Source organism: Salmo trutta, chromosome 22 (assembly GCF_901001165.1).
Source record: "Salmo trutta chromosome 22, fSalTru1.1, whole genome shotgun sequence".
Lineage (NCBI taxonomy): Eukaryota > Metazoa > Chordata > Actinopteri > Salmoniformes > Salmonidae > Salmo > Salmo trutta.
Window position 1 is genome coordinate 29,436,130 of NC_042978.1, and position 24,633 is coordinate 29,460,762.

The window sequence follows — 24,633 nt, forward strand, 5'->3', positions numbered from 1 at the left end:
AGTCTCAGAGAGTTGGCACTGTCCCAACCTAACTGGGCCGATCGCTATCCGCACTCCTGGCCCTCCCTCTGAGGCTAAATGGAAGTGATATACTTGACCCAACTTGAGACCTGATTGGCGGAGATAAAATATAATATTTTCTTCCTTACTGTCTGTTGCACAAAGTCAATCGTGACATCATCACCCTCTCAGGGTGATCAACTGACTGGACTGGCAGACAGGGGTTAGAGGGGTGCTTTCAATCAGGTCCAGCTACCCGGGTACCCTGTCTCACACACGCAAGAAAGTACAAACACACACAGCCACGCACACACACACAGGCCTTCAGAACTAGACTTCCACAAGGCAGTCACGTCTTCCTCGGCTTCACTTATTTTCCAAATGTTGTGTTTTATAATCAGCTTATTATTGTCTTCTTTTTAACCTCGGAGTGGGTTTTTAATTCTCCTTACTCATCAAGGGCCAGTTGAAACTAGATGTGGGCAAAGTCTTAATGCCGCAAGGCAGGCAGCAGAACTGATGGGTTTATCCATGCCTGTGCAGTGAGCTGGGGTTTGGACAGAGATAAGCAGGATAACAGCCAAGACTCCTTAAGCTCCGTTGGCTGCCTCTAATGCTCTGATGGCCCACAAGTGTAAAGCCTTACACTTTCAACAGCAAGACAATACAAACAGCAATTAGCCCATAACAACAGGAGGAGGCCGGACTAATCCTTACTTAATAGGCCTACATCGGCTGGAAGGGAGGAGAGGAATGGAGGGAGGAAGAGGAGGTTAGAATGTAAATATTGAGGTTGGTTATTCCCCTGTCCCCATTTAGCGTTGAGCTGAAGCTGTGTGAAGTGTGTGTTTGGGTTATTCCCATGTCCATGTCTGGTATTTGTAGAAGGAAAATTCTCTTTCAACACCAAAAACACTGTGTCTGTGGTTTGATCTGACGAGGCAGGGCTTTCCTTAGGGAACCACGGCCAAACACGCTGCTGGAGAGATAAATAAACTAACATCACAACATCACAGCCTCAGATGTATGGAACGCCGTTTGGGTCTTTGCATGTCAAAAAAGACATCTTAAATAACACTATTTGACATGTCAAATAAGCTTTTAATTTGACACGTCAAATAACACAATTCCATTATAGAATGTTGTGTGTGCTGAATTTGCACGCGCAAGCCCAGCGCCACCATTACAATCACTGTCAAAGCTGGACATCACCACGTTGGTAATAAGGCATTATTTGTTCGACCGAATGTGAAAACGTCTGTGAGCATTTGAAATTAGATCAGGATCAAACGAGCAGGATCAAAAATGTTTGCAAATATCTTTGATACAGATGTTATCATCAACTTTTGGACTAACTAGCTAGCTTTAGCTTGGTACCTAGCTAGCACTAATGCAACCAGCCTGAAAACAATGAACAGTAGAAACTGCAGTCATTTTCAATATTCTTAGCAATGATTTAGGAACCCATGTGTTGGGTTCTGAGAATAGGAAATATACTTATTCATGTCACTGATGGAGTGCTGAGGTTTAGAGGGTCTACACCAGAAGTTAATGGTTATAGGAGGAAGGTATATAGTGTGTGCAACTAAGCTTGGAATGTGTTGAGTGCAGGGAAGCGATTACATGATGGGGGGGGGGTTGAGGTCGGGTCAGGTCACCTTAAGGGAGAAATATAAGTTTATGGCCCGTATGAAGTGTCCTGCCTAGCAGTAAAGAATGATGTTTGTACAGATGTGTAGGAGGAGACTCAGCCTATGAGGAACAGTTAAATATCAGTGCTTGTGTGAAAATGTTTTTGTCTGAATGCAGCTGTATTGACCCTCTAGGCAGAATAAACTTGGTTAAGCTTTCAAAAGGTCCGTTGAGTGTTTTACTCTGAGAATTACATTTACATTTTTTTACATTTCACGTCATTTAGCAGACACTCTTATCCAGAGCGACTTACAGTAGTGAATGCATACATTTCATACATTTTTTTTTTTTTTTTCCCTGTGCTGGCCCCCCGTGGGAATCGAACCCACAACCCTGGTGTTGCAAACACCATGCTCTACCAACTGAGCTACAGGGAAGGCTAATTAGAACCTAACACATGTGAGTAAGTATTAGCTAGGTAGTCACCTGTTGTTCTCCTATTGAAATAACTAGCTAGCCTCCTACTTAACCCGGTTGCCCAAATCTAACGTTATAAGCAGCCAGCTAGCTTCATCTGCCTACTATGGCTTAACTGGACCGGGTTATGTGTTGTGAAGCTAGCCACAATAAGGATTAGCCACAACAGTGCAATTTGCAGTTCACCTTTAAAATAAAAGTCCCTCTTTGAAAGTGATGCAGAAGGTTTCAATTGTTGAAATCATGCCATGTTTAGACTTGATAATGTTAAACATGGTTGGAATGTTGGAATGTGGAGCAATGAAATGGGGTATCAGTTCTCGGTGACACCCAGAGAACACAACTGCGAAGAGTTTATGGAAATATCAGTGTTGTAGATCTTATTGCGGGACTTTGACTGTGGGAAATCACCTCCCCAGTCAGCCTATTGACATTCATATTGCACTGTACAGCTTTACCTAAGGATTGGGGATCAATGAAAAGTGGTATCAGCCTACTCAGAACCCAAGTGCTTTTTTCCCCAAAGTCCTCCTCAGAGTTATCAGACTCCAAAACATCCACATTGTATTGTTTTTCCTCTGGAATAGTGTTCAATACACATAGTACGTTGACTGGTACAATAAATGTGCCTCAATTCACAGTGGTTTCAGAGTCCTGCAATAAGAGCTACGATGCTAATGTTCTGTGTGGCACTGAGTAGACTGGTACCCCATGGCATTGATCCACAAGCCATAGGTAAGGCTGTACAGTGAAATAAGTATGGCCCAATGCAATTCTAAACTCTAATACATCCAGTGTGATTTCAGATTTTTGTCAAATTTATAAATGATTGTCTTGTGTGTGTGTGTGTGTGTGTGTGTGTGTGTGTGTGTGTGTGTTCAAGCAGTTTGAGTTAAATAAAGGGAGCTCATTTGTGAAATTGCAGCCATTGGACTCCAGGGTTTTTGCTAACTCGCTGACAGTGTGTGGGTTTTGTGTTGTGTAAGTGTGTGTGTGTGTTCATGGAGTTGCGTGTAAATAGAGGGAAAATAGGGGGAGCTTCGCCAACTGGCTGACAGTGTGAACCTGTGTGTGTGTGTGTGTGTGTGTGAGTGAGTGAGTGAGTGTTAATTCCGCACAGATGGAGTGTGAGGGAGTGAATGACCTAAGCATCCTGACTGGGTCACTGAAAACAATTCTTACTTTATACAATAGTAACCCAACTGTAACCTTTCTATTCTCCTGTATCTACAGTGATACACTGTAAAGGTGACAGTGGTTCAACATGCATGTTGTATTAATCATGTTGTCAATACTGATGTACAGTACATACACTAATCCTCTTTTCTGCTGTGAATAATTGGTAATGTGTGTGTGTGTGTGTGTGTGTGTGTGTGTGTGTGTGTGTGTGTGTGTGTGTAGGAGAGCTGGTGTTAAGGTCACACAAGGTAAGGTTGACATGATTCATAAAGGTTAATATTAGTAAAGTCAAGAGCTCGCAGACAAACAAGATGGTAGCTAGGAGGGAACCACACACAAACACACAGTACACCGGGGAAAGGTTAAAACACCATTTGTTATGGTAATGACCATCTCACTGGAGTTCAAACAACAAGACCTACCACAGTACTACAAACACCATCTGTTAACAGACACAAACGTGTGTGTCTCAGTCCTACCTGTGCCACGGCTACATGTGTCTGTTGCTGTTGTTGCTGCAGTTGTTGCTGTAGCAGTTGGATCTGGTGGTGGACTGACAGGGGGGTGGTGGGAGGCAGAGTACCCGATGACGGCAGCAGCATCCTGGGGGACGCAAGCAGCAGAGAGGCCTCCTCTGGAACCTGCCATGGAGGAGAGGAGAGGGTTAATGGTGGATTGATAGATTGAGAGAGGGAGACATCAATACAAGGAGAGAGGATGGAAGACATAAGGAGGAGATGGAGAAAAATAAACAAAGAGAGAGAAAGTCAAAGAAAGAGACATATTGATGTTCATATTTAGAATGTGTCCTTTGGTAGTGCGAGTGTACATTTCCCCCGGTGATAAGCAGAGCTTGAGGTAAAACAGAGGCATGGCTGAACAGGCCCTAAGAGAAAAGGAAAACTCATGCTCACTCACGCAGCCACCCAGACAACCCAATATGTCACTACTGGAATTGCATTCACACAATAATGAATTGAAAAGATGAACAATAGCAGCTTGTATCTGTCAAAGGACTGGAGGACTATATTGTTTTTCCTTGAAGAGCAAATTCAATCTGTCAGTGTGTCAGAGAGAGATAGTTGCATTTGTGTATGTGTGTGTCAGACAAAGATAATTGCATAGACTGAGAAGATGCTTTTACTGAGAAGAATTCATAAGATATACTTTATTAGTATAGATAGACGCAAGATAGAAATGTGTCTTCTGCTTTTATCCAACCCCCCCTCCTCCCCCCCTGATACACACACACACATATTAGGTTGGAGCACAGGCCAGCCACAGAGCAGCGCCCAATGAGCAATTGTTTTAGGGTGTTAAGCTCCTTGCTCAAGCGAACATCAGCGGTTGGTTGCAACTGAGATATTGATGCCAGCAACCCTCCGGTTGCCAGCTCACTCCTCGCCAGCACTGGGATTCGATCCGGCAACCGCTGGGGTTCAGAAAGAGATTGATTAGTGTGGGAAATAAAGAAAGGCAACTCAAGGTTTGTACCACCACTGGGCCAGTGGATGAGTGATGGTGTGTCGTTGTCTGATCTACAGGTTAATGGGGACATTACCAGACAGGCTGTTTACTCTCACGACTTAATGATGAACAGTGGAACTAGGACGCTGTGTGTGTGTGTGTGTGTATGTGTGTGTGTGTATGTGTGTGTATGTGTGTGTATGTGTATGTATGTGTGTGTATGTGTATGTGTATGTGTGTGTGTGTGTGTGTGTGTGTGTGTGTGTGTGTGTGTGTGTGTGTGTGTGTGTGTGTGTGTGTGTGTGTGTGTGTGTGTGCATGTAGTGATTTCATCAAGTGCAGTACACATCTTTGTACTGTTTATAATAATAAAAAATGATGGTTTCCTTCAGACAGACATTGTCAAAGCGACACTACAACATGAATCACAATACACAGTTTGGTGGAAAATATCTCCTTTAAAGAGACCAGGTCTCCCATATCTGTAACCATGGTGACTAAAACAGTAGTTTCAGAGAGTGGTAGACCTGCCATCTCATCAGAATAATTGCAGTAGTTTGAAGAGGAAAGAATACCTTGGCTGTCAGCTCCAAGACAGACAGTTTTATGTATTTTATCTGCTAAGTACCTTTGCATAGAGAACTGTCAGTGGTATAATGGCAGTAGGAGTAAAGAGGAAAGTTAAGAGGTTAATATAATACATGTGTAATGGTTAGGGGCACTGGGAAGTAGAGAGAGAGAAAGGCTGTCTGTATTGGTCGGAAGAACTACACAGACATTACGTTGGTAGGGAATATGAAGGGGAGATGGAGAGAGGGAAAAAGGGACTGATAGGGAGAGAGAGAGAGTAGTAGGGAGAGAGAGTGGTACGGAGAGAGTGAGAGAGACAGAAGAGGGAGAATGGTAAGGAGAGAGGGAGAGTGGTAGGGAGAGAGAGTGGTACGGAGAGAGACAGAAGAGGGAGAATGGTAAGGAGAGAGGGAGAATGGTAAGGAGAGAGAGAGAGTGGTAGGGAAAGAGACAGAAGAGGGAGAATGGTAAGGAGAGAGGGAGAATGGTAAGGAGAGAGGGAGAGAGAATGGTAGAGAGACAGAGAGACACTTCCTGTCAGTTTCCATAAAGGTGTACATCCATCCCTCTCAGTCAAGCAGAGCTTTGTGACGAGTCATGCTCCACTGAGTTTTCCGTACACATATAGTACGATGAGAAGTTGAAAAGCTACACTAACAAAGACACAGTAGAGGTTATTCAAGACCCTTGTTGTCAGATATAGCGCCTTTACTCCTTCCTATGAAGAAACAGTCAGTAGATATGTACTGTATATTTGAAGAAAGCAGATGGGTAGCGAGTGAATTGTTGTTATTCATCGTGATTTCAGGGTGTTTTCACTTGGTCTACGCCTTGGGGAGAAATACATTAAACCTGTGGTTTTTGAACAATGGCCCTCTGGGCTCTGTTGGTTAATAGTGAAATACCAGCACATTCAGTCAAAGCACTCTGGACCACACACACTGAGGGCAGCAGAGAGACCAATGTGTTGAATAAAACCCAGCGTCATTTTGCCTGAGGCTGTACTATGCCCCGCAGGCACCAAGAGACAGACAGACAGACACGCACGTACAGACACATATACCAAGCAGTTCTAACAAGATAACGACAACACACTAACAGGCATACTGAATAAAGATTAGATTCCCAAACAGTGTCTGATCCACAGCCTTCCAAGTGTGTTTAACTCAACAGACAGAAAACAACAATCCGTATGCAGTGAATGCCAAATGTGTTTACAGCAATCTGGTCCCAATTTGGATGGAAACAGCACTTGCATTTTTTATTCAGACAAGTAAACAAACGAGGAGAAGAAAATGGGGTCTGAAGTTCGTGTTCTGAGCAACTACAAAACACTTCCCAAATATTTTTTTACATGACCAATGTCTCTAAGTTCACACTTCAATGTCACAACGCTACAAGGCAATATCTATTAAGAATTCAACATGCTGTAGATGCTACCCACTCTCTCCCTGCTCCCTTCCACCCTCTCTGCAGCCCTTCACAGTGCACATTGAAGCAAACTACATGTTCCCTTCCAAGTCACCACTCCTTCCTTTCAGAGAACACTGAAGTGCACTCAGCTCCTTCCCTTCAGAGGTCGAACTGCATGTTCCATTGCTCCCGAGTGGTACAGCAGTCTAAGGCACTGCATCTCAGTGCTAGAGGTGTCACTACAGACCCTGATTCGATCCTGGGCTATATCACAACCGGTCGTGATCGGGAGTCCCATAGGGCGGCGCACAATTGGCCCAACATCGTGACGGTTTGGCCGGGGTAGGCCGTCATTGTAAATAAGAATTTGTTCTTAACTGACTTGCCTAGTTAAATAAAGGTTAAATAAAAATGTTCCATTCCAAGTCTCCCTCCCTGACTATGGATGTCCTGAGAGCCCTTAAGTGCTATGGCCCTCTGCCTTTCAGTGTACACACACACACACACACACACACACACACACACACACACACACCTGACGGGGGTGTGTAACACCAGCTGTGAATAAGGCAGTGGATGTGTGTCTGTTTACTCCACCCAGTCCCCTCAGATGTCCTTTGTAGCCGCATCTATCTCTCTGCCACTCCATCCACTCAGCAACACAGCCCAACGAAGGGAGGGAGGAGAAGAACGAGATGAAGCAATGGACCCCTGAGAGAGAAGGAAGACTGGCTCTCTCGTCCCTTAGCAGTGATTACACTAGCTGCTCTCTACCCTGTCCTTCTGACAACCTGGATCCACCCACAGAGCTGTGTGTGTGTGTGTGTGTGTGAGTGAGTGAGTGAGTGAGTGAGTGAGTGAGTGAGTGAGTGAGAGTGAGAGCGAGAGAGAGAGAGAGAGAGAGAGAGAGAGAGAGAGAGAGAGTGTGTGTGTGTGGGGGGGGGTGGGGGGGAGTGTGAATGCATAGGGCAGAGTAGCTGGGTCTAGGGGGTAATGGAGTGGGGCTAGGTAGGATTGGATAAGGGTTTGGGTGAGGGATGCCAGTGGTGTGTGTGTGTGTGATAGGGGATAAGAGAAGCTCATCCACACAGAGCGCTAGGAGCTACAGGCTATTTTGGAACAGGGAGGAACGGGGGAGGAAGTTAACAACAAAGGACCTCTGAAGTGTCACTCCCTCCTGTATCCTGGCAACCATCCAGGACAGGAAGAAACCTCTGGATGCAGGAAATATTTTCCAACATGCAAAATAACCACGCCTTGTACCAGTTTAGGCACACTCAGCTCCAGCCATCTATCTCTCTCCCCACAAGTTTGTGACCGACTAGTTTTAAACCTGGTCGCCTGAATGTGTTAGCCTGCCGAACTAAAGACTAGTGAAACACGAACCATCAGCACTGTTGCCAACTATCTACAGTTGCTCTCTGGAGGCACAATCTAGACAGGATGGAAATATCTGTGTGTGTGTGTGTGTGTGTGCGCGTAGGGTTGTTGTGATGGAGAGCACCAAGCGGAGAGCCCTGCATGTGGATTGAGAAGGCAGGAGTACAGATGATGTAATACAGCTGAGATGACAGGCAGAGCAGCCCCCCCCCAACACACACATTTGCTTTACTATCCTTGTGGGGACACAAAAATGTATTGCCATTCAAAATCTAACCCTAACCCCTAATTCTAACTCTAAACCTAACCCTTAAGCCTAAAGTAGCCTTTTTTCCTTGTGGGGACTGGCGAGATGTCCCCACTTGTTCGAATTGTCCTTGTTTTACTATCCTTGTGAGGACTTCTGGTACCCACAAGGATAGTAAAACCAAACCACACACACGATCGATGAAACTTAAACAGTCACTGCCATAATAGGACTACCTAAGTGCATCTTATTATAGAATTACTGCAGTATCTTTAATAATTTTGTCTGAGTGTACCAAACATTAAGAACACCTTCCTAATATTGAGTTGCACCCCCCTTTTGCCATCAGAACAGCCTCGATTTGTCAGAGCATGGACTCCATAAGGTATCGAAAGCATTCCACGGGGATGCTGGCCCATGTTGACTCCAATGCTTCCCACAGTTGTGTCAAAATGGCTAGATGTCATTTGGGTGACGGACCATTCTTGATACACTCTTGAAACGGTTGAGGGTGAAAAACGCAGCATATACAGTGGTGTGATATACAGGTTTTTAATCTGCACTGTGTCTATCTGTGTCTGTGACATTACTATTGATGACTGATATTAATGGCCAGCTAAGCACAGCCAGGTCAATGCCTCTAGACCTGGGGTAATGGAGGCAGGGGAGAGGTGTGGGTGTGTGTGTGTGCACGTGCGTGCAGCAGAGGAGTATGTATTCTTAATCTTAATGCTAAGAGGTCACTTTCCTCAGAACTGTCTGTGCCTGAGGCCATGTTTATATACGGTAGCTGATACAGTGAGCCTCCAAGGACAGTGTTTAAATGAGCAGACTGAATGACTCTAGAGTTACTATAGTAAATCTATGCGGCGCAACAGGGAGAGAGAGTTTCTGTCAGTGAGGAGCTGATCCAATCAGTGAAGACATTATTCATGACAGATGATTTCAACTAGTTGGAGAGGGGAGGCTAAAACAGCATTTTAGCAGTTAGCAGCACATTTAAACTATTGATACACGTATACCGTCAATGTTTCAGTGTTGTGTTTGGGTAGTTAATGGTTATCTGGCTAAATGGTTGTTGTTCTGAAGTTGTTCAGGTTAGACACTGTTGAAATACACACTGTCATCATTTATTCACACACCACTGAACACCCCATTATCCTGATTCTTCAGTCATGAGGTGAAAACAATAACAGTCTTTGGAAAGTTGGCACTTTGAATTATTTACTGATACAGCGAAGAGAGAGAGCGAAACAGAGAGAGTGAGTGAGACTTCACTTGCTTTGGCAAAGTTAACATATGTTTCCAGAGCGAGAGCGAGCGAGAGCGAGAGAAAGTAGCATCCCAATCTCCTGCTGTAGATAGTTTCCGAGGCCATCTGTTGGGCAGTGTAAGCAGTATGCGCCATTAAAACACACTTTTGCTTTCAAACACACCTGCAGGCATCCAAACAGGAGAGAGAAAGATAAGAGTCGAGTAGAAACAGACTGCACGCCTCGAAGCTGTTTGTTCTACAACTCACATCCAGATCACAGCAGAGCAAAGCAGAACAGAGTTCAGGGACACCAGTAGTATAATCTAAACAACCCAACAAAACTGAGTCCAATAGGCCTCAAACTAGACCATTTTGTTTCTCTCCGTCACCCACGCACATTCAACATTTAGATAATAAAGCGTTTGACCTTTCCATTGTGTTGATTGGTTTATTTCCAGTTTTGAAGTTTTCGTTTTCTCAAGACGATTGATGAGAAAAGTATCATCCAACCCATTGGGTATCTCTCTGCACCCTCATATGCCATGTCTTGAAATATGCAGGCAGACGGATTAAAAGTACATTTTATGGTGCATTTGGAAAGTATTCAGACCCCTTGACTTTTTCCACATTTTGTTCTGTTACAGCCTTATTCTAAAATTGATTTAATTGTTTTTTTTGCTCATCAAACTCAAATCAAATCGTATTTGTCACATGCGCCAAATACAGTGAAATGATTACTTACAAGCCCTTAACCAACAATGCTATAAGAAGTTAAGAAAAAAAAGTGTTAAGTAAAAAATAGATAAGTAAAACATTTAAAATAAAAGTAACAAATAATTAAACAGCAGCAGTAAAATTGTCATGCCCTGATCTGTTTCACCTGTTCCTGTGATTGTCTCCACCCCCTCCAGGTGTCGCTTATTTATCCCTGTGTTTCCTGTCTCTCTGTGCCAGTTCGTCTTGTATGTTAGTCAAGTCAACCAGCTTTCCCGCCTGCCTAATCATCCTGCCTGCCCTGACCTTGATTCTGCCTGCCCTGACCTTGATTCTGCCTGCCCTTCGGTACCTTTTGGATTCTGAACTGGTTTTGACCCTTTTGCCTGTCCACGACCATTCTCTTGCCTTACTATATTGGATTAATAAATATTGTAAGACTCCAACAATCTGCCTCCTGTGTCTGCATCTGGGTCTCGCCTTGTGTCATGATAAAAATAACAATAGGGAGGCTATATACAGGTGGTACCGGTACAGAGTCAATGTCCGGGGGCACCGGTTGGTAGAGGTAATTGAGGTGATATGTACATGTAGGTAGAGTTAAAGTGACTATGCATAGATAATAAACAGAGAGTAGCAGCAGCGTAAAAGAGGGGTCTGGGTATCCATCTGATTAGCTGTTTAGAAGTCTTATGGCTTGGGGGTAGATGCTGTTAAGAAGCCTTTTAGACTTGGTGCTCTGGGACTGCTTGCCGTGCGGTAGCAGAGAGAACAGTCCATGACTAGGGTGGCTGGAGTTTTTTAGGGCTTTCCTCTGACACCGCCTGGTATAGAGGTCCTGGATGGCAGGAAGCTTGGCCCCGGTGATATACTGGGCTGTACTCACTACCCTCTGTAGTGCCTTGCAGTCGGAGGCTGAGAAGTTGCCATTCTAGGCAGTGATGCAACCAGACAGGATGCTCTCGATGGTGCAGCTGTAGAACCTTTTGAGGATCTGAGGACCCATGCCAAATCTTTTCAGTCTCCTGAGGGGGAATAGGCTTTGTCGTGCCCTCTTCATGACTATCTAAGTGTGTTTGGACCATGATAGTTTGTTGGTGATGTGGACACCAAGGAACTTGACACTCAACCTGCTCCACTACAGCCCCGTCGATGAGAATGGGGGCGTGCTCGGTCCTCCTTTTCCTGTAGTCCACAATCAGCTCCTTTGTCTTGATCATGCTGAGGGAGAGGTTGTTGTCCTGGCACCACACGTCTCATCATTGTTGGTGATCAGGCCTACCACTGTTGTGTCATCGGCAAACTTGATGATGTTGTTGGAGTCGTGCCTGGCCATGCAGTCATGAGTGAACAGGAAGTACAGGAGAGGACTGAGCATGCACACCTGAGGAGCCCCCGTGTTGAGGACAAGCGTGGTGGTTGTGTTGTTACCTAACCATACCGCCTGGGGGCAGCCCGGATCCAGTTGCAGAGGGAGGCGTTTAGTCCCTGGGTCCTTAGCTTAGTGATGTGCTTTGAGGGCACTATGGTGTTGAACGCTGAGCTGTAGTCAATGAATAGCATGCTCACATAGGTGTTAATTTTGTCCAGGTGGGAAAGGGTAGTGTGGAGTGCGATTGCGATTGCGTTATCTGTGGATCTGTTGGGGAGGAATGCAAATTGGAGTGGGTCTAAGATTTCTGGGATAATGGTGTTGATGTGAGCCACGACCAGCCTTTCAAAGCACTTCATGGCTACAGACGTGAGTGCTACGGGTTGGTAGTCATTTAGGCAGGTTACCTTAGTGTTCTTGGGCACAGGTCTATGGTGGTCTGCTTGAAACATGTTAGTATTACAGACTCAGTCAGGGATGGGTTGAAAATGTCGGTGAAGACACTTGCCAGTTACTCAGCGCATACTCGGAGTTCACGTCCTGGTAATCCGTCTGTCCCTGCAGCCTTGTGAATATTGACCGGTCCTACTCACATTGGCTACAGAGAGCGTGATCACACAGTCGTCCGGAACAGCTGATGCTCTAATGCATGCTTCAGTGTTACTTGCCTCAAAGCGAGCATAGAAGTAATTTAGCTTGTTTGGTAGGCTTGTGTCACTGGGCAGCTAGCGGCTGTGCTTCCCTTTGTAGTCTGTAATAGTTTACAAGCCCTGACACATCTGACGAGTGTTGGAGCCGGTGTAGTACAATTAAATCTTAGTCCTGTATTGATGCTTTGCCTGTTTGATGGTTCGTCAGAGGGCATAGCAGGCTTTCGTATAAGCTTCCGGGTTAGAGTCCCGCTCCTTGAAAGCGGCAGCTCTACCCTTTAGCTCAGTGCGGATGTTGCCTGTAATCCATGGCTTCTGGTTGGGGTATGTACGTACGGTCACTGTGGGGATGACGTCATCGATGCACTTATTGATGAAGCCAGTGACTGATGTGGTGTACTCCTCAATGCCATCGGAAGAATCCCGGAAACATATTCCAGTCTGTGCGAGCAAAACAGTTCTGTAGCTTAGCATCTGCTTCATCTGACCACTTTCTTATTGACTGAGTCACTGGTGCTTCCTGCTTTAGTTTTTGCTTGTAAGCAGGAATCAGGAGGATAGAATTATGGTTATGGTCTCTGTGTGTGGAGTAAAGGTGGTCTAGAGTTTTTTCCCTCTGGTTGCACATTTAACATGCTGGTAGAAATGAGGTAAAACGGATGAGTTTCCCTGCATTAAAGTCCCCGGCCACTAGGAGCGCCGCCTCTGGATGAGCGTTTTCCTGTTTGCTTACGGCTGAATACAGCTCATTGAGTGTGGTCTTAGTGCCAGGATCGGTTTGGGGTGGTACATAGACAGCTACGAAAAATACAGATGAACACTCTCTTGGTAAATAGTGTGGTCTACAGCTTATCATGAGATACTCTACCTCAGGCGAGCAAAATCTTGAGGCCTCCTTATATTTGGTGCTGTTGTTTACAAATATACATAGACCGCCACCCCTTGTCTTACCAGAGGCCGCTGTTCTATCCTGCCGAAAAAGCTCAAAACCTGCCAGCTGTATGTTATTCATGTCATCGTTCAGCCACGACTTGGTGAAACATAAGATATTACAGTTTTTAATGTCCCGTTGGTAGGATATACGTGATCGTAGTTCGTCTATTTTATTATCGTTTGATTGTACGTTGGCTAATAGGACCAATGGTAAAGGTAGATTGCCCTCTCAGCGACAGATCCTAGGCACCTGGACCCTTGTCCTCGATACCTCCGTGTCTTTCTCCCGAGAATGATGGGGATGAGGGCCTTGTAGGGCGTCTGAAGTAAATCCTTCCCTTCTGACCCGTTGAAGAGAAAGTATTCGCTGTCCTGATATCTACAAGCTCTTTTCGGTCATAAGACACGGTGGCAGAAACATGTACAAAATAAGTTACAAATAACACGAAAAAACATACACAATAGCACAATTGGTTACGGCATCGTAAAACGGCAGCCATCTCCTTCGGTGCCATTCGAACTCATAATGACAAAGCAAAAATTGATTTTTAGAAAAAAAATGAAATATCACATTTGCGTAAGTATTAAGACCCTTTACTCAGTACTTTGTTGAAGCACCTTTGGCAGTGATTACAGCCTCGAAGCTTCTTTGGTATGACGCTACAAGCTTGACACACCTGTATATGGGGAGTTTCTCCCATTCTTTTCTGCAGATCCTCTCAAACTCTGTCAGGTTGGATTGGGAGCGTTGCTGCACGCTATTTTCAGGTCTCTCCAGAGATGTTTGATCGGGTTCAAGTCCGGGCTCTGGCTGGGCCACGCAGATATTCAGAGACGGATGATCAATGGAAACAGGATGCATCTGAGCTCAATTTTGAGTCTCATAACAAAGGGTCTAAATACTTATGTAAATAATGTATTTCTGTTTTTTTATTTTTAATACATTCACAAACATTTCAAAAAACTTGTTTTCGCTTTGTCATTATGGGGTATTGTGTGTAGATTGCTGAGGATTTTATTTTATATCATCAATTTTAGAATAAGGCTGTAACTTAACAAAATGTGGAAAAAGTCAAGGTGTCTGAATACTTTCCGACGGCACTGTACATTGTAATACCTCGGACAGCCAACCTTTTAACTCTGCCTATAACTACTGGACTTTATAGCACTCATAGAAGGCATGGACTATTGAGTCATTGTTAGTTTTACAATTAAGACATGACTCTGCCGTTGTGCTGTAGCATTTGTGAATTTTGTCTCGTGTAATACATTCAATACAGTAGTTTATACTGGATTAACAGTAAGACCTCCAGTATGACCTCCATCTTGTGCCAATATCAATTATTTTAAGTCTTGGTTCCAGTAGTTTACATTTTTTTCTAAGAGATTGTCTGTTAGAATGGCTCTCTGCAAGGTTTTGTATATCTTACCTATCATATGAAAATCCTTTTTTGACTCAAATGTAAGTTTCTATTTCACCTTGTTGCCCCAGGGCACAGAGAACCTACGGACTGTGCCTTTAATCCACAACACTAGCCTTGGTGTCTTTCAAGTTGTTCACATGATGTCGTTGGATTGATTTGTGGCTGCGACCAAGGAGCGGTTGGAAGTTAAAAGCTTCGTCAAATGAATGAGAACTGACAGGAGAAAATAGACCATAAGCTCTTTGGCTCATTTCCTTTCATGAGCTTCCAGAAAACCCACAGTGGATGAAGTACCCCCCCCCCCCCCGCACGCACACACACACCTCTACTACCAATGTCACAAACTCCCGTCCCAATCCATCTCTGTGTAATTTATCATGTGCACACACACATACACACACACACATTGACTCAAGGGGGTGAGCAAGGCCTTTCCTAACCCTCTGTTGTTGTAGTGATTTCACACCGTGTTGGTTCCAATCTGATCCATATAGAACACGCCGTTGATATAACTCTATCTTTAACCCTTTGATGCGTACGGTTACATATTTGTAAACATTGTTGAGTGGTCCCTGCAGCGTACCATCGCAAATACAGTATCAGTCAAAAGTTTGGACACACATATTCATTCAAGGGTTTTTCTTTATTTTTACTCTTTTCTACATTGTGGAATAATAGTGAAGACATCAAAACTATGAAATAACACCTATGGAATCATGTAGTAACCTCCACAATCACTCGACCTCAACCCAATTGAAATGGTTTGGGATGAGTTGGAGCGCAGAGTGAAGGAAAAGCAGCATATTAGAAATCTTCGATGTACTTGTTACAGTGTGTACAAGTACCGGAGCACATGACTTGACAAGTCGTTTACAGTTTTTGACAAATCACAAAGCAAATAAAATGTTATCGCCTCAGAGATCATCACCTCAAATACAAGCCTACTGCCTAGCCCAACTGTAGCGTGAAAGCTAAACAGGGTTGCCAGATATGGATGAAACCATTTTAGAAGGGGTTTGGGGGGGATTTCAAGTCCATGGAGGATAGAAATGGGGGAAGGTATCTTGGGGGCATACGATGCAGGAAATATTACTATGATGGGGGATTTAACAATAACTGGGGGGCAAACACAGGAGAACTTTATAATCTAAATAAAAATAAAACTCCTGGAAAGGGGGTCTGAGCTGGCAACCCTGAGGTACCATAGTTACAATCTGATGCTGCGTTCAAATGAACTGGGAACTCAGAAATCTCCGGCTTCCGATCTCAGTACGTTCACGACAACTGGGAACTCTGGGGGGGAAAAAAGAGCTCAGACTGGGAAAAATATTTTTTGAACGGTCATACAACTGTCTCTTTCCAGAGCTCCGACTTTCCGATCACTGACGTCATGATTTGATGTTATTTTTATCTTTGGTCTGACAGACGCTTACGTTACAACCAAAATGCATTGTATGATGTCAACAAACATGGCGCCACACATAGCTGGCAAATAGCCTAGCATTAGCTCATCATAATCAGTACAACCTTCAAAAAAATATTTTTACACACATCATATATGTGTCCATTACAATCTAAACAAGAAATTGGAATGCATGATTTGTCACCAGTACTTGAAGAACATGAATAAAACAGTAAATGCTCCCTATATACAGTCGTGGCCAAAAGTTTTGAGAATGACACAAATATACATTTTCACAAAGTTTGCTGCTTCAGTGTCTTTAGATATTTTTGTCAGATGTTACTATGGAATACTGAAGTATAATTACAAGCATTTCATATGTGTCAAAGGCTTTTATTGACAATTACATGAAGTTGTCAATATTTGCAGTGTTGACCCTTCTTTTTCAAGACCTCTGCAATTCGCCCTGGCATGCTGTCAATTAACTTCTGGGCCACATCCTGACTGATGGCAGCCCATTCTTGCATAATCAATGCTTGGAGTATGTCAGAATTTGTGGATTTTTGTTTGTCCACCCGCCTCTTGAGGATTGACCACAAGTTCTCAATGGGATTAAGGTCTGGGGAGTTTCCTGGCCATGGACCCAAAATATTGATGTTTTGTTCACCGAGCCACTTAGTTATCACCTTTGCCTCATGACAAGGTGCTCCATCATGCTGGAAAAGGCACTGTTCGTCACCAAACTGTTCCTGGATGGTTGGGAGAAGTTGCTCTCGGATGTGTTGGTACCATTCTTTATTCATGGCTGTGTTCTTAGGCAAAATTGTGAGTGAGCCCACTCCCTTGGCTGAGAAGCAACACATGAATGGTCTCAGGATGCTTTACTGTTGGCATGACACATGACTGATGGTAGCGCTCACCTTGTCTTCTCTGTACAAGCTTTTTTCCGGATGCCCCAAACAATCGGAAAGGGGATTCATCAGAGAAAATGACTTTACCCCAGTCCTCAGCAGTCCAATCCCTGTACCTTTTGCAGAATATCAGTCTGTCCCTGATGTTTTTCCTGGAGAGAAGTGGCTTCTTTGCTGCCCTTGACACCAGGCCATCCTCCAAAAGTCTTCGCCTCACTGTGCGTGCAGATGCACTCACACCTGCCTGCTGCCATTCCTGAGCAAGCTCTGTACTGGTGATGCCCCGATCCCGCAGCTGAATCAACTTTAGGAGACGGTCCTGGTGCTTGCTGGACTTTCTTGGGGGCCCTGAACCGCTCTCCTTGAAGATCTTGATGATCCGATAAATGGTTGATTTAGGTACAATCTTACTGGCAGCAATATCCTTGCCTGTGAAGCCCTTTTTGTGCAAAGCAATGATGACCGCACGTGTTTCCTTGCAGGTAACTATGGTTGACAGAGGAAGAACAATGATTCCAAGCACCACCCTCCTTTTGAAGCTTCCAGTCTGTTATTCGAACTCAGTCAGCATGACAGAGTGATCTCCAGCCTTGTCCTCGTCAACACTCACACCTGTGTTAACGAGAGAATCACTGACATGATGTCAGCTGGTTCTTTTGTGGCAGGGCTGAAATGCATTGGAAATGTTTTTTGGGGATTCAGTTAATTTACATGGCAAAGAGGGACTTTGCAATTAATTGCAGTTCATCTGATCACTCTTCATAACATTCTGGAGTATATGCACATTGCCATCATACAAACTGAGGCAGCAGACATTCTCAAAACTTTTGGCCACGACTGTGCACTATATATACAAAAGTATGTGGACAGCACTTCAAATAAATTTGATTCGGCTATTTCAGCCACACCCATTGCTGACCGGTGTATCAAATCAAGCACACAGCCATGCAATCTCCATAGACAAACATTGGCAGTAGAATGGACTTACTGAAGAGCTCAGTGACTTTCAACGTGGCACCGTCATAGAATGCCACCTTTCCAACAAGTCAGTTCATCAAATTTCTGCCTTGCTAAAGCTGCCCCATACAACTGTAAGTGCTGTTATTGTGAAGTGTAAACATCTAGGAGCAACAACGGCTCAGCCGCGGAGTGGTAGGCCACACAAGCTCACAGAACAGGACCGCCGAATGCTGAAGCACGTAGCGTGTAAAAATCCTCTGTCCTCCGTTGGCACACTCACTACCAAGTTCCAAACTGCCTCTGTAAGCAACCTCAGCACAATAACTGTTCTTCGGGAGCTTCAAGAAATGGGTTTCCATGACCGAGCAGTCGCACACAAGCCTAAGATCACCATGCGCAATGCCAAGAGTCGGCTAGAGTTGGGTAAAACTCGCCGCCATAGGACTCTGGAGCTGTGGAAACGCGTTCTCTGGAGTGATGAATCACGCACCATCTGGCAGTCCGACGGACTAATATTGGTTTGGCAGATGCCAGGAAAACGCTACCTGCCCCAATGCATGGTGCCAACCAGAGGTCGACCAATTAGGATTTTTCAACGCTGATACCGATACCGATTATTGGAGGACCAAAAAAAGCTGATACTGATACCGATTATTGGAGGACCAAAAAAAGCTGATACTGATACCGATTATTGGAGGACCAAAAAAAGCTGATACTGATTAAATCGGCCGATTTTTATATATATATATATATATATATATATATATATATATATATATATATATATATATATATATATTTGTAATAATGACAATTACAACAATACTGAATGAACAATGAACACTAACTTAATATAATACATTAATAAAATCAATTTAGTCTCAAATAAATAATGAAACATGTTCAATTTGGTTTAAATAATGCAAAAACAGTGTTGGAGAAGAAAGTAAAAGTACAATATGTGCCATGTAAAAAAGCTAACGTTTAAGTTCCTTGCTCAGAACATATGAAAGCTGGTGGTTCCTTTTACATGAGTCTTCAATATTCCCAGTTAAGAAGTTTTAGGTTGTAGTTATTATAGGACTATTTCTCTCTATACCATTTGTATTTCATAGAACTTTGACTATTGGATGTTCTTATAGGCACTATAGTATTGCCAGCCTAATCTCAGGAGTTGATAGGCTTGAAGTCATAAACAGCGCTGTGCTTCAAGCATTGCAAAAAGCTGCTGGCAAACGGAGGAAAGTGCGGTTTGAATGAATGCTTACGAGCCTGCTGCTGCCTACCACCGCTCAGTCAGACTGCTCTATCAAATATCAAATCATAGACATATAATAAACACACATAAATACGAGCCTTAGGTCATTAATATGGTCAAATCCGGAAACTATCATTTCAAAAAACAAAACGTTTAATCTTTCAGTGAAATACGGAACCATTCTGTATTTTATCAAACAGGTGGCAACCCTAAGTCTAAATATTGTTGTTACATTGCACAACCTTCAATGTTATGTCATAATTATGTAAAATTCTGGCAAATTAATTACGGTCTTTGTTAGGAAGAAATGGTCCTCACACAGTTTGCAGCGAGCCAGGCGACCCAAACTGCTGCATATACCCTGACTCTGCTTACACTGAACGCAAGAGAAGTGACACAATTTCAGGCACCGCATTGATTATATGCAACGCAGGACAAGCTAGTTAAACTAGTAATATCATTAACCATGTGTTGTTAACTAGTGATTATGTTAAGATTGATTGTTTTTTTATAAGATAAGTTTAATGCTAGCTAGCAACTTACCATGGCTCCTTGCTGCCTGCACTCGCGTAAGAGGTGGTCAGCCTGCCATGCAGTCTCCTCATGGACTGCAATATAATCGGCATCCAAAAATGCAGATTACCGATTGTTATGAAAACTTGAAATCGGCCCTAATTAATCGTCCATTCCAATTAATCGGTCAACCTTCAGTGGCCAACTGTAAAGTTTGGTGGAAGAGGAATAATGGCCTGGGGCTGTTTTTCATAATTCGGGCTAGGCCCCTTAGTTCCAGTGAAGGGCAATCTTAATGCTACAGCATACAATGACATTCTAGACGATTCTGTTCTTCCAACTTTGTGGCAACAGTTTGGGGAAGGCCCTTTCTTTTTTCAGCATGACAATGCCCCTGTGCACAAAGCGAGGTCCATACAGAAATGGTTTGTCGAGATCGGTGTGGAAGAACTTGACTGGCCTGCACAGAGCCCTGACCTCAACCCCATCGAATACCTTTGGGATGAATTGGAACGCAGACTGCGAGCCAGGCCTAATTGCCCAACATCAGTGCCCGACCTCACTAATGCTCGTGGCTGAATGGAAGCAAGTCTCCTGAGCAATGTTCCAACATCTAGTGGTAAGTCTCACCAGAAGAGTGGAGGCTGTTTTAGCAGCAAAGGGGGGACCAACTGCATATTAATGCCCATTATTTTGGAATGAGATGCTCGACGAGCAGGTGTCCACATACCATGCAGTGTACATACGGTATGCTATAGTAGAAACTACACCACGATATACAGAAAATAAGGCACTTACTTTGATAGGAATGCACACATGTCCAAAGTTATTATTTGTAAGAAAACAACATAGAAGGCAATTCGGGCGCCAGCCAGAAAATGTGCCAGGGGGAAAAAGTTAGTGCAAGGCCTGTTCTGACTAGAGATGTGCAAATGTCTGCATACATGGTCTGGGGAAACACTGGGGGAAATGCTTGGGCTCTCATTGTAGAGAGAAGTATGTCCGGCTCAGTAAAAGCCTCAAACATACATTTTCCGCGACAGTAAAATGGGCTACTTCTTATGTAAATTGATGAGGAGGCGGAACACACCTCAATTCAAACTGTTAGAAAATCATTTTAAATTGTGAAATTGACAAGTTGAAACATATCCTATAGATAATTAGCAGGCAGCGTGCCTTGGTTTGAGGACAGCGTGGGTTAACTGTCCTGTTGCGTAACAATCCCATTTTTGGAACAGTGAGTGCATTCTGACATCACACACATAAAAAAACTCATTCTGGGGCTACTGTTAGAGATATTAGGAACTCACACATGAAAAGGTTAATATGATTGAAGGATAGACTTCACCTGACAGACATCCATTTACCCTCTCTATAATAACTACAAGCTATCTGACTACTAGAAGACACTCAGCATGCTGTAGCAAAGCTAATTATGGGCTTATGTTTATAGTTGTGAGTGTAGCTCTAACTACATGTTAATACCACGTTAATTACATGGTAACTAAGTGTTAACTAAGTGATAACTACTGACATGTACATAAATAAATGGAATGTTTATGTTACATGTAAACTACATCATGTTTCCATCCTGTCCAAGCAGCCTAGAGATAGAGGTCTAGCAGTTAAGATTCAGTCTTCGATCCAAGAATAGCAATTTTACCCAATATAACTAAATCTGTCGTAACATCAGACAATGCTGTGTGTGGGGGTTCTCCCTGACTCACAAAAACAGTGTCACTGTACATATCAACCTATACATAGGCCACACAATATTGTTTTCCGCCTCCTCAAGCCATCTTTAGAGAGGCCACAATATATTGTATTCTCTGGTCCAAGCAATCTATAGATAGACCAATGGTATTGTATTCTCAGGTCCAAGCAATCTATAGACAGACCAATTGTATTATATTCCCTGGTGTAAGCAATCTATACAGTAGATAGACCAATGATTTTGTATTAACTGGTCTAACAATCAATTATTGTGTTCTCTCATTCCAGCCCTTAGTTAGAATACTGTATGTATGGAACTTTCATCCTGCTTTGCTTGCACCCCACTCCTCTCTCTCTCTCCCTCAAACACACCCCAACCTCACCCCCCAAAACACATACACACCGCCATACCTTCTTGTCGTTGTCGATATTGTTGAGGTGTGTGTGGTCAGTCTTGGCGGTAGCATCCACTCCGTCCAGGTCAGTGACGCCACGGTTAAACTCCTCGACCGTACTGTCCGGTAATGGTAAGGGAGCCTCCTCCGCATCGATGTCTGTCTCCACAGCAACCGCCGACTTCTCCGCTCCCGTTAACTCCCGGGCTGAGTGAACAAACACACCAACACATTGTCATAAGGAGGGCCAATGGCGTAACAGACTTCGTTGTTAGAAAAAAAGTTGCTACACCACAAGAGGTAGAGAAACATAAAAAGATGAGGAGGGGGAGAGGACTCAGAGGTATTTTGTTCAAAGTTGCTACACCAAAAGATGAGGAAGGACGACAAAAAAAGAGAGGGGGCAAGAGGGGAGGAGCTTCATTAAGGTGTTCTCCAGTGGTTCTCTTGTTTTCCCAGCTCTGACAATTAACACTCCAAATAAGCCCATTGGCTGTGCTCAGAGGCTCCTGAGGCTTACACTAGTGGGACAGACAGAGAGAGCTGGGATCAGCTCTCATGTGTGCGTGTGTGTGTCAAATCAAATTGTATTTGTCACATGCTTTGTAAACAACAGGTGTAGACTAACAGTGAAAAGCTTACTTACGGGCTCTTCCCAACAATGCAGAGAGAAAAATAGAAAAATAATAGAAAGATAACACAAGGAATAAATGTGATGAGTCAAAAGATTTGGTGCAAAGGGGGGTCAATGCAGATGTGTGTGTGTGTGTGTGTGTGTGTGTGTGTGTGTATGTGTGAGCGTGGTGCGTGGGTGCTGTGGGCTCATCTGCATATGAAAGGATGCAGCAGTCTCTGGAGCCAGAGTCCTCCCACCACTGTTCTGTTCCACAGTCTCTCTCTATAGACTGACTCATATGTGGTGCTATCCTCTCAAATGGTCTCTTACACTCGATCAGGAGTGTGTTTGTGTGTGTGTATTCACCTGAGAGCATGGACTCCTCGTTGCAGGTCTTGTCATTGTTTGCGTCCTCCTGTCCATCTGCGTTCTGGTGTGTGTGTTGCAAGCTGAGTTTATGACACACCTCGAATGCCTGGCCCACCGTCCGTACGATACGCATGGCCTGGGACTGGAGAGGATAGACGAAGGAGAGGAGAGAAGGGGGAGGAGGGGATGGAGGAAAGAGACAGAGGGAGAGAGAGAGAGTGGTTATTCAATGCTCTTTGATGAGCTACTGTGGATGACTTCTCTCTGTCTTTTAATGAAATATACTGTTCTCGGACCAGAGAAAGAGATAGAGTGTAAAGGGGAGAGACAGGTGGAAAAAATCAATAGCATTCCTATTCTTTTAAAATAGTTGGAGGAGGACTGGGGGGTAATAAGAGGTTGTCAAAGAGCAGCCAAGAACACTTCATCACACCACAATCAGAATGACTGGACAGGATGAGTGTTTGTATGTGAGTACATGTGTGGTGCATGTGTGTCTGTGGTCCCGTGTGGCTCAGTTGGTAGAGCATGGTGCTTGCAATACCAAGGTTTGATTCCCACGGGAAACCAGTATGAAAATGTATGCACTCACAACTATAAATCGCTTTGGATAAGAGCGTCTACTAAATTACGTAAATGAACATGATGGATTAGACCAGGGGTGTCAAACTCATATTGCACCGGGGGCCGCACTTGGTCTTCAAAGGAGGTCCGGAGGGCCGCACTGAAAATGTGTTATATTTCTTCACCGTCAAAATGTGCAAATAATAGTCCTCTATCCATAGTCTAGCTTTCTTTCCGGTGATTATAAGCGAGCTGTACAAAGTCAAGAATCTGTATAATTTCTACACAGTTTCGATTCATTTTTTTGTCATTTTAAAGTATATTGCGTCCCGCCTGTATGTTTGAGACCCTTGGATTAGACAGAGATGGATTGTGACAGGAGTGTGTGACATTGGTAGCATTGCAGTCTGAACGACTGTCTCTCCTCTGCTCGGCCGAATAGAGAGCAAGACGACATTTCCATTCACACACTGCCTTGCGCTCGCACACACTCCCCCCCACACACAATTTCCTTCACACGGCCTTGTTTTTGCACCAAGATTACATTCACAACCATGTATAATCAATAGCAGGTGCAGCACTAGCATCGTTAGCCTTGTTAGAGTCTTTACAGTCTTAGAAAAAATATGAGATTAAAGAACCTTTTTCTAAAAAAGGTTATATACAGTGCAGTCGGCAAGAATTCAGACGACTTGTCTTTTTCCACATTTTGTTACGTTACCGCCTTATTCAAAAATGTATTCAATTGTTTTTTCCCCTCATCAATCTACACACAATACCCCAAAATGACAAAACAAAAACAGGTTCAGGCATTTTGCAAATGAATTAAAAATAAAAAATAAAAATTATAAAATGTGCATAAGTATTCAGACATTTTACTCAGTACTTTGTTGAAGCACCTTTGGCAGCGATTACAGCCTCAAGTCTTCTTGGGAATGACGCTACAAGCTTGGCACACCTGTATTTGGAGAGTTTCCATTCTTCTCTGCAGATCCTCTCAAGCTCTATCAGGTTGAATTGGGAGCGTCGCTGCACAGCTATATTCAGGTCTCTCCAGAGATATTAGATCGGGTTCAAGTCCGGGCTCTGGCTGGGCCACTCAAGGACATTGAGACTTGTCCCGAAGCCACTCCTGCGTTGTCTTGGCTGTGTGTTTACGGTCGTTGTTCTGTTGGAAGGTGAACCTTCGCCCCAGTCTGAGGTCCTGAGCGCACTGGAG

At 43.9% G+C, this 24,633-nt stretch overlaps 1 protein-coding gene across 2 annotated transcripts in view; it reads right to left on the reverse strand.

The window, feature by feature from the left end:
* The window catches only part of LOC115158558 (carboxyl-terminal PDZ ligand of neuronal nitric oxide synthase protein), a 199,905-nt gene that overhangs the window by 44,479 nt on the left and 130,793 nt on the right, over positions 1-24,633 (reverse strand). For both annotated transcript variants that reach the window (XM_029707660.1, XM_029707661.1), the window contains 3 exons: positions 22,848-22,992; positions 21,882-22,072; positions 3,768-3,929 (listed from right to left, as the gene is read on the reverse strand). In XM_029707660.1, the coding sequence (XP_029563520.1) occupies positions 3,768-3,929; positions 21,882-22,072; positions 22,848-22,992 (498 nt within the window). The remainder of the gene's footprint in view (positions 1-3,767; positions 3,930-21,881; positions 22,073-22,847; positions 22,993-24,633) is intronic.